Source organism: Oxyura jamaicensis, chromosome 1, assembly GCF_011077185.1.
Source record: "Oxyura jamaicensis isolate SHBP4307 breed ruddy duck chromosome 1, BPBGC_Ojam_1.0, whole genome shotgun sequence".
NCBI classification, from domain to species: domain Eukaryota; kingdom Metazoa; phylum Chordata; class Aves; order Anseriformes; family Anatidae; genus Oxyura; species Oxyura jamaicensis.
This window is the reverse complement of record NC_048893.1, coordinates 21,656,013-21,667,448: the sequence shown is the minus strand read 5'-3', so window position 1 is coordinate 21,667,448 and position 11,436 is coordinate 21,656,013. Positions and strand designations below refer to the sequence as shown.

The 11,436-nt window shown below is 36.7% G+C and overlaps 1 protein-coding gene across 8 annotated transcripts in view; it reads right to left on the bottom strand.

Annotated features, from left to right (window-relative positions):
• Positions 1-11,436, bottom strand: part of GRM8 (glutamate metabotropic receptor 8) — a 374,392-nt gene that overhangs the window by 209,868 nt on the left and 153,088 nt on the right. For all 8 annotated transcript variants that reach the window (XM_035309196.1, XM_035309242.1, XM_035309177.1 and 5 more), the window contains 3 exons: positions 8,671-8,806; positions 7,014-7,168; positions 5,539-5,676 (listed from right to left, as the gene is read on the bottom strand). In XM_035309196.1, the coding sequence (XP_035165087.1) occupies positions 5,539-5,676; positions 7,014-7,168; positions 8,671-8,806 (429 nt within the window). The remainder of the gene's footprint in view (positions 1-5,538; positions 5,677-7,013; positions 7,169-8,670; positions 8,807-11,436) is intronic.

The window sequence follows — 11,436 nt, the reverse complement described above, 5'->3', positions numbered from 1 at the left end:
TGGAAACAAAAAGGAAAAAAAAAGAAAAAAAAATGAAAAAAAAATAGAAAAAAGAAAAAAGACAGAAAAAGAAAAAAGAGAAAGAAAAAAAAGAAAAAAAGAAAAAAAGGAAAGAAATGGGAAAAAAATATAAAAAGGAAAAAAAAGAAAAAGAAAAAATAGAAAAAAAAATGGAAAAAAAGAAAAAAAGAAAAGAAAAAAGAAAACAATAGAAAAAATGGAAAAAAAAGAAAAAAGAGACAAAAGGAAAAATAAATAGGAAAAAAAAGGGAAGGGAAAAAAAGGGAAAAAGACAAAAAGAAAATAAAAAAAAAAAAAAGGAAAAGAAAAAATAAATAAATAAAAAGAAAATCAGGGGAAACTGGTTACAAGATACCAAGAGGAGGACTGTTTGAGTGTAGAACCAACTTTTTTGGAGAGATCCTGGAATGGTTTGGGTTTGCCCTTGCCTTCTGCACCATCGAAAGCCTTGCATTTGCATTGTGTACACTTTTTATCTTGGGCAAAGCAACACCACCAGTGGTACCTTGAGAAATTTGAAGACTACCCAAAGGACAGAAAAATTCTGATTCCATTTGTGTATTAACAGATGCTTTGAATACCATCAGGTTCTGGTGGTGACTCTGTTTTTGAAATGGTTACTGTTTGGAACAACTAACACTTCACAAGTGTTAGCCAGTTAACATACTCTGTTCACTAGTGACAAAGCCTTGCGCTGCTATTAGTTACTGCTTTTCTTCTTAATGGAACCCCCAAATCTGATGGACATGGTGAACAGGAATGAAAGTGCTTTTGCAACAACACAGCACCGTTGTGAATACGTAAGGCTGAATTCACATCGTGGAAACTACTGTACAGGATTTCTGATGTTTCATTTTCAGCCTATAGAGTGTTTGGGTATTACCCATCTGATCTAGCCATGTCCTGAGGATTGTGCAGTGAGCCCAGCCACTCTTAGCATATAATTTGGCTGGTGCATTTTGCCTCTTACTTGCCTGAATACACAAATGGGGTTGATTTGTCTTGCCTTCCTAATTTTCTTCCCCTTGCCCCCATTTCTAGGAGAACTGATGCAGACGAAAGACATTGAATTAATATAGTTGCTGTTAGGTGAGAAATGTTCTTCCCACTCTCCGCACTCTTGCACAGATATGAACACTATATAGGTAACATGTAATACTGTTGACACCGATAGCTGTAGTGGTAATTCTCCCAAATAACTGATTTAGTCATCTACCTCTAAAACTTCATAACTATCTCAAATAATATACAACATTTGTCTTTGTGTTCAGCACTATTTTTAGAGTTATATTTTTTATTAAGGGTGCATTAATAGTGATAGACTGTTCTCCAAGGATTTTTACAGAATTCTCTTACTATGCAGTTTTGAAAAATGCTTTCTTTTCCTGTTGATAACGGTCTAGTCAATCTTTATATTCAAAGTTTGGAATCTTCTTCCTTACTGTTTCATTAACGTTAGTTCTCACATTGCTATATCTTTTTCCTGAAGGAATCCAGGGGGATTTTAAAGACATGGTAGAATCTCAGGTATACAGACTTCTGAGTTTTGGACACATCTATGTCTCTTGAATATTTGTGATATTAAAGAGTATTTTTTTAGAATTGCAGAAAAGTCACATTTTCTGCAGAAACCCTCAAGGAAAAAAATGAACTGCTGCAGATATATTTTGGAAATCTATTTGGAAATCAAAAACAAATTGATAATATAACTTTACTAGGTGCTGAGTGTTCTGGTATGGTATTGTGTTAAGCTCTGTCCAGTGTTCAAAATTTTTTTTGCTATGACCTACACAGCTGTAGTAATCCATGTAATATGAGGGTGGAACTTTACTTTTCTAATTTTAAATATTTTCTTTTAAAAAGTAAATTCAGGAAATGGGCAGTGAAAAAGGACTTTGCCACCCAAGATTTTTCTTAACAGTGGTGTCTTCCTGCTTTCCTTCTTGTAACAGTTACACAGTACTTAGTGCACTGAAGTCTTGGCTATCATTAAGGATTTATTCAGTGATACGGAGAAACATAATACACTTTATCATTATTGACTGAAATAGCCAAAGGATAGAGGGGAGAGAAGCCATCACTCTTACCATGATGATAACTTATCCTACAGCTAAGCCTTTCGACTGCCAGTAGCTTCTCACAGAGATGACCAGTTACTGCCTCAGTAGACACCCAGGAAACACCACAGAACAGGTTGGGAAAGGCACTTTACATAGTAAATCACCTAGCATTACGCTTTCTTCACAAAGAGGTACCACCCATAGTAAAACATTACAAAAGTATGAATTCTGTACTGCCACGGGTGCCAGAATCAGAGCAGGCCTTAGTGATGGTAAAGAATTGAAATACAGGTCTTTGGGAGGGACCCCAGCCTCTAATAACTTGGGGTCAAGGGTATGCTTGTGTCTCCACAGGTCACGGACCAAGACGGGTACCAGCATGGGGGTAAGGCCATGGTTGGCCTCCTCCTCACAATCGCCGCTGTCATCGGTTATTGCCAGCCCTGGGTCTCCATCCAACCATGCCACAACATCGGGGTCACCCTCACCAACATGACAGGACAAGAAGCGATGTGCCTGTCCCTGGCTAGTGCTAACGACCCATTTACGACATGTCTGGTGGGGATCCTGGCAGATAACAAAGATTGGACTGTCTACTTGCTGTGAGCGCCCCTAGAGCCACAAGAATTAGATATCCTGGGAAGTGTAACAGCCACATCATGTGTAAGGTTCAATTACATGGGCAAAAACCAAACCATGAAACAAATTGTCAATGTCACACTTGCTCCTTATTGCAATGCATCTCTTTGGGGTAACAAAGCTATAATAGCATCGTTCCTTGTGCCAAGAGCAGTTCTGCTCGGCTGTGGGATCGACTGTGGAACAGACGCCCCTAGGTGCACCCCGAGCATTTTCCTCGGAGGGGTCTCCACTCTCAGCCGCTCACCACAGTAGTAGACATGGACCTCCTGAAGCCGCGTGATATTTTCTTGTGGTATGAATGAAAAGTGAAAGAGGCCTCTTTGTGTGATTGTGCTGTGTGAGTGAGAAGTAGCATCGCGGTGAAGCACCATCCCTAGTGCTTAGTGGCTTGTTGATTGGTGTAGATTCTAGTAAGCACGCTACTTTACAATCATAATTTGTATGTAATTTTCGCCATGTTGCTTATTGTAATGTTTGCATTGTATGATAGAAAAATATATAGAAAGCATTTGGTTGATTGTAAATAAAAAGGGGGAATTGTGGGAAAGGAATTTGCAGGTGGCTTTGTGCTGTTTCCCACGTCCTTGTATTAGAGATAATGAGGAAACAAGCTAGAGACAAGTGCATGGAGAAGCTAGACCAATTATAAGTTGTTATCGGCACATGCTGTTGTTAGTTGCCTATATATACTCTGTGAGAACCTGCAATAAATGGAGGACGATTATACTCGCATCGAGGTTGCATCGTTACTTGGGTCCGTTTCCCTTTCTGACAACAATTTCCTTTATCAGATCCTTTAAATTTGAGTTAAATAAGCAGAGGCATGGCTAATCATCAGCTTGTTTCAGGTCTGCTGGTTTCCAAGTGTCTCTTCCATTGTAGTAATCTACCTTAAAGTTGTTTAAGTCAAGAATCTTATCATTTATAGATATCCTTGCCTGTAGGAGAATTTGTAATTCTTTTCAATGGGCAACCTTCATATGAGACTCTGCCCACCTCTTATGCCAATCCCTTGCTCCTATGTTTATTTTCTGAGTACAGAAGATGTGTTCTCTTTCTATTTTCTAGCACAGAAGACTTACTACAATTTTGTTTCATAAAATATATAGCTATACATTTTAAATCACAAGTTATTTTTAATATTAAGATATGGTCTATGCATTTTTTATGCTACTTTTAATTTGGTACTTAAATTTGACAGATGTGATGAGTTAAAACAAGTCAGAAAACCATCTGTGGTAACACTTGGAGCTTCTCAAAGTACAGTCCATACACCACTCATTCTACCGGAAGAAAGTCAGAAAAGAATCTATTTTCCTCTTGAAATACTAAAAGAAACATAATCCCTTCTCACTCATGGGTAGCTACCCAGCCATGACTTACTGCTATATGAATCAAGACCAAGGATTGCAGGATTAGAATAATGAGTTATCATTTAGCTCACTGAGGCACTGAATTTCATCCTTTCATTTTTTTTTTTATTATTTTTTATTTATTTAATTTTTGGGGGTAGAGTATATGTTAAAAGATAGAAGACAAGGCATCATTGTTGAAATGAGTGAGCACATGCATGGCTCTCATATTTTTGTGTGAGGTATATCCGTGAATTGTGAAGCACAGTGCAGTAAGCCTGTGAATCACTGGTACAGTATAAACGTGATGGTTCAGGAACTCTAGGACACACAGAGAACGTTCTTAGAAAATGCATTGTAAGTCTGTCTGCCAGTCCTATAAGAACTGCTGGTGAGAAGCTTGTGTTTTGAGAAAGTTTGGAAGAGCACTGCCATAATAAATGGTGATGACAGTGTCATGAGTGAGCCAGAAACCCTGCAAAAGCAAGTGAAAAAAAATGTTCACATTCCATTTGAACAACGTTTGATGAAAGAAAACACTACCAGGAAAATCAAGGTACATGGATGACTTATATACGCAGTGCAGAAAACTGAGAGTTGCTGCTGCTACTAGTCACAGAGATAGTGGTCTCTACCAGCACTGGTTCTGGTGGTATTTGTAATTAAGCAAATGATAGCACTGACACTAAGAAAAAAATGTATATACAGAAAAGTAACATAAATAGTCTGCTGTAGTCACAAAAGACTAAAGGTAACACTCATGTAGGAAACTCTGGGACAATCTGGGACAACTCAACTCAAGGGACAACAAAAAGCCAACCTTTCAGAGATGAGATGAAACTCAGAGCTACTGATATATTATCTGTCACAACCATTGTGACTAGGTATGACGCCTGAGCAAGCAGGTTTGAGAAAACCAATGCAACTTACACACACTTTTTGTTCAAAATATGTAATACAACACAGAATCCTGTTCTTTTCACATAAGGACAAGTATTAAGGACATATTGATTTGATTTTTACTCCATCTTCAAACACAGTTTGTAAACTAAATAAGGAGTTCATGACCTGACCTGCCATCAAGACCTCAATAGCTTAAAAAGAAATTTAATTTGCTCTCTGTATTTTTCAGGGATAACAATGTGAGAACTGCTGTAATGTGCCAGTTCACTAAAAATGCATGTAGACAACTATATACAGGGTGAGAGAGAAGGCCACTGAAAACATGAATGGAATTGAACCATGGTCTTTAGCAAAATCTGTACCATCACTAGATTTGCACAAATTAACTATAAGCTTTCTCAAATATTTCCCTTGAATTTTTTATTCAGGTCTGAGTAAAAATATCACACTGTTCTTACAGCACAATAATTTGTACAGGAGAACTGAAGGGAGCCATGAGACTGATCAGCGGATCACTGCACTCCAATAAGTAACTTATAATGTTTTGCTTTCACAGTTACCTGTGCATTTCTTGATATTGCTATTTCTTTTTCCATGGGATCCTAACTTGCATCCAAAGTTCTCTTCCCAAAATTCTGCAAACCATACATTTCTTCGATTGTTAGCAAGCGTTCGGCTCCGAAAATATCTATCAAATCCTACATTCAAGAAGATAAGTGAGAAAAAAAAAAAAAAAAAAAAGTATTAAAATATGAAACAGCAAAAAGACATTCATTTAAATATGTTAATGGATTTTGTATGAATTTCATAGCAAGAAAAAGCCTTAGGTGCATTCTAAATTTATGCTCTTGCATATCTAAGATTAAAAATTAGTATATTCATTACTATTCCATATTTGCTGTAGAACAATATATTTTTAAATATCTACAGTAGTTAATGAGTCTGTAAAGCTCCAGCAGAACTTTATAATTTAAAAAAAAAAAAAAAAAAAAAAAAAAGCAATGCAGATGATTAAGGGAACAGCTTAATTTTTTTACAGCAGATGACCCAAATAAAGAATTAGATACATACAAGAAACTAGAAAAACTTTAAGTACTAACAAATATCATGATTCAAATAAATTTCTTCCCATGGCCACCTAAAATCACTGTGTACTTCTCTGTTGAACCCAAAGACTTCCAAGTCACCTAAGTTTCCCACCTAGTTGAGAAACAATCCCTAAAACCTGATCATTTCCTGCACCAGTTTTCCTCCAAAAATCCAGCCTTAATGAAATTATGAGCAATCTACCATTGGGATTAAATCCTTCATAAATATTTCCATGGGGGTAAATTCTCCAAGCATCATCAATAGTGCCCAGTTTTTTCAGTTGTTTACCAGCTTAGAGCACTTATGTCCAAGTCTCACTATGTCTTCACTCCCTCACTGGAGTGAAGTGGTTCAAACCAACAAATCCTACTTGCCAGAAGATGCTGTATACAACACATCATAAAGTTTGTTAATATAGTAGCTTCTTAAAGTAAGAGTTATAAAAAGTTTAGGCAAGGAAAGCACAGTCTAGATTAATCTTCTCCCATGAGAATGAGCTGATTCATTAACAGCCATCTGATGCTCACATTTTTTTTTGTCGAAAAGAAGCACCAGACTACAGTTAAGAAACTCTAGTGCTCTAATTATTAGCAATAAGATTGCTTAATTGCAGATTCAGTATCTTCAAACTGTATTAAAAATAAACAAAACCCATTGAAACAAGTACTCGCTCAGTTCTTTAAGAAAGCAATTGCTTATACTTTAGAGAAAAACTGCAGGCTCTAGTTCTGAATGAATGGAAACTTCACTTAGAGCTTTGCACAAATAGAGAGGACAGACAGATTTCAGACATAGCCTCATGCTCAGTTTTCTTTTGGTGTTCTGCTCAGTAATTAAAGACATTTAACTTTACCCCTACCCTGATAAGAGAGTTAGGTGCCTAAGAGCTAGGATGCTAGAACATTGTCAGATAATTGTTTTTTTTTTTGTGCCACTGCATTCCTACCATCTATAGATGTTCTTTTGGGCAGGATGGTTACTGCTCCTTCTGCAATCTCTTCCTGATGTTGAACTGGTGAAATTTTTGACCCCCAACTATCTGAGCCAATCCACAGGAAATGTCCAGATTGATTAGCTTTTTTGGCTGCTTCCAGTATTCGCCTGAAAATAAACAAACAAATCACTGATTAAATAAACTGCATTTACTAGGAGTTTTAGAATCCCCAGTATTAATTCTGGCTATGCATAATTAAGTTCACACTAACCAGTTAGCCACTAATTTGATTTGGACAATCTAAACTATATTCAACAGCAGGTGCACTTAAGATACTGTACTGTACCTTTTAATTTTGTTTCATTTTTAGCCATATTTTTCTAGCATTCTTATTGGTTTCAGGCACCAAAAAACAATCTATTGCTGTACTTATAGGTAAGAACTTGGAAAAAGTTAGTACTGTTCGCTGGGTAAAAAAAAAAAAAAATGGGCTAGATGGCCAGGTCCAAAGGGCTGTTGTAGATGGAGTTAAATCTTATTGGTGCCCAGTCACAAGAGGTATTTCCCTGGGCTGCACTTGTATTGAGGCCAGTTTTTTTTTAATGTTTTTAACAATGGACTTGAGGGGATTGAGTGCATCCACAGTAAGTTTGCAGATGATGCCAAGTTAGGCAGGACTGGTAGGAAGGCTTTGAAGAGGGATCTGGATGGGATGGATTGATGGTCCATGTCCAGTTGCATGGCATTCAGCGAGGGTAAATGACAGGTGCTGCACTTGGTTCATAACTGCATGCAGTGGTAGAGCTCTGAGAAGAGTAGTTGGAAAGTTGCCTGGCAGAAAAGGACCTGGGGATGCTAGTTGACAGCTGGCTGAACTTAAGCCAGCAGTGTGCCCAGGTGGCCAAGAAGGCCAATGGCATCCTGGACTGCATCAGAAATAGAATGGCCAGCAGGACTAGGAAATTAAGGTCCTCTTGTATGTGGTATTGGTGAGACCATACCTCAAATATTGTGTTCAGTTTGGGGCCCCTAACTACAAGGAGGATAATGAGCTGCTCGAATGCATCCAGGGAAGAGCAACAAGGCTGGTGAAGGGACTAGAAAACAAGACATAGAAGGAGCAACTGAGGGAACTGAGGTTGTTTAGTCTGAAGAAGAGGAGGCTGAGGGGAGACCTCATGACTGTCTACAACTACCTGAAAGGAGGTTGTAGTAAGGAGAGTGCTGGTCTCTTTTCTCAGGTGACAAGTGAGGAAATGGCCTCAAGTTGTGCCATGGAGGTTTAGACTTAACGGGAGGAAGAATTTCTTCATAGAAAGAGTGGTTAGGCATTGGAACAGGCTGCCTAGGGAAATGGTGGGGGTGATATGTGGACATGACACTTAGGGACATGGTTTAGCAATGGGCTTTGGCAGTGTTAGGCTGATGATTGGACTTGATGGTCTTAAGGGTCTTTTCCAACCTAGATGATTCTCTGGTTCTAGTTATCCATGCAACAAAGGAACAGCACGTGTTGTAATTTTAACTGAATTTCTTATCATCAGATTTCTCATCATTTTTACACTGGATTGAATCCGAAACCTCCCATGCTACTCTATTCTGCTCCAGCCAATTGTGTGTCTCTGTGAAGAGAGAACATCTTCAACATATAAAGTTAGGAAACAGGCACCTAATATCATCTTCATTTGCAAACATGATCACTGCTCGAGCATTTGGAGTTTCCAACAAGCGCTTGATGATCTTTTCAAATTCTCCTGGTCTTGGTTCCCGAGGGATTTTGAGTGACTGAGCAATGCAAACACCACCTGAGAAAAATTAAAATAAAATAATAATAATAATAATTTAACATTTAAATGTTCACATTTTCCAAGCTTTAGATAATCCATTGTTAGCAGGTAGGCAAAAAAAGCAAGATGCTCATCTGATATAAGCCAGCACAGCTAGCCAAACATTGCATTATCTATCTGCTTTGAAAAACGCATTATACAAATTAACATTCTTAATACTGCATTAAAGATTACAACTCGGTTATCTATTATTTTATTGTTTATATAGAATTTAAAACAACATCCTTAACCAGAACTTTAATACTCTGCTGTGGCTCAGCTGGACTGTGTTACACAGATTTACCCTGATTTGTCACAGTTGAGAACCCAAATTTGTCCTAGGATTGTGTTTAAGCATAGACCTGCAATTTGACAGTTATGTTCATAATGTGGCTCTTTGGCATCAGAAACTATCATACATACTTCTTGAGCAGAGTGTACAAGGTTAACAATAAATGTTGTGGTTACAGAATCAAGCAGGGAACTTGAGATCTTCATTTATGACTGAATAAATACAGATCTCTTCAAATTGTTATTATGACATTCTTAATTAAGTTGCCTTCATTATTTAAAAGGTGTGGGTTGTCACTGAAATTACTAATCAGCAAATGAACGCAAACTCAGAGATGATATTTATATCTCTTCCTGACATGAGGAAGACGTTAATTGAAATCTTTGCATTTTACCTGTCCTGCTAAAATGGACAGTTTTCTACAGAAACTCAGTGACTTTCACAAACCAGTTCAGGGGACTCTCTGGTTCCCAGTTACCATACTGAGGAGACTAGAAGAGAAATTCATGGAGTCTGTTTGATGAAGAAGAGAGTCCAGATTATTAATAACTTCTTGTACTACAGGCAATCTTTCAGTGATTATTTCCTGATTTAATTATTTTTTCTTTAAGAACTATTGCCCAGATTTTCATTGATACATCTAACAGCAAGGTTTGCTGTTGCCTGTTGTTATTCCCAAAATATGAGTCTCTTATGGAGAATCTGGTCATTAATACACCCAGAAAAAATAAGAAAATGAGAAGAAGTTTATTTCTAACAAAAAGTGATGTGTTACTAGAGAAAGGAAAACCAAATGATAAAATTTGCATGCCAACATCTCAATGCTTCTACACTGAGGATAGTCTTCAGTGTGAGCATGAATAGAAACATGCTTTGGAGAAGTTGTTCTATTTCTAATGGATGCTTGTGGTTATTTGGGGATGTATAAGATCATTTAGTCATATACATGTCTGTATATTGCACGTAATTATACAAATAAAATCACAGCTGGCTGTATTGTATTGGAGAAGCTTTCCAATTTTCTGAACAGTCTTGTCCATTCTATTAAAATATCAACTTTATGTTTTTCCAAAGTATCTCACAAATATAGATGACACACATTACCAGTGATAGGATTTAAACAAAAACTGAGATTCAAACAGATGCAGCTTCTTCACGAAGCAGCTACAGAAGCTACTTGTGTTAGTTCACTTAAGGTGAATGTATTTAATCTTTTATTTTCTAAAGAAATTCATTTTCTTAAAAAAAATCTTTTCTAAAGAAAAACAAACAGAAAGGTATTTATGAAGTCTTTTTAATTTCTTTTGATCATATGTAAAACAGTAAAATGCTGTGTATTCGTTATCACAATCTTCTACCTTTGCAGAATCTCATCGACCTCAATAGTTCTCTGCACAGGCAGAGAATAAGTTTGGATCAAGTTTAAACATGGAATAAATGAAGCACGGAACTATCAACTGCCTGCATAAAAATAACAACTTTAAAATGAAATCAGCAGGTTTTAGTCACAGGCAAACATATCACCTTTTTCATCTATGCATCACTTTCTGAGTATATTACATTTTTCAATTTGGGAGAGAGAGATTACCACATAGATTTATCCAGAATTTTTCTCCTTTACATGAAAAAAATAATATTTGCAAATCAGAACATCTGCCATTCCTAACAGAAATTGTTTGTACACATATCTTTAACATCTATAAATAGTACAAAGATATATAATAAATAATTTACTATGTCAGCCTTAACATGGAATATAGTTTCTTTTTCTGGCAACACATTTCTCCATATTTTTATGAACAGCCTGGCTCTCCATGACAGCTAATTTGCCAATAAAAACAGATGAGACCACATAGCAGGTGACCCTCATATACACCAGATATCTTTGACAATCCAGTAATGAAAAGATAGATGCCATACTATGAAAAGCTTTAGCCAACTTTCTAAACTGATAATAAGCTACTGTGATAGAGACTCAAAAGTCCTTTACGGCAATCTTTTCCTCAAGTAATGGGGCTGCTCATATGTCAGTGAAATGTTACAGAAATATTTAGCAGTCATCCTGTAAATTTAAGAAACAGCAATTCACTACTAAAAAAAAGAAAAACTGAAAAACAGTGCTAAGCTCTCAACTGTCTCCTAAGTCAGCCAGGCACGAGAAGTAAAACAGATCCTAAAAAAAATGACATAAAGGAATAAGTTGTTACCTCATAAATTTTGAGATTATGCTTTCCAACCATTTCTATTCATGCAATGTCCCTTAGGGGAAAATAAAATAAAATAAAATAAAATAAAATAAAATAAAATAAAATAAAAT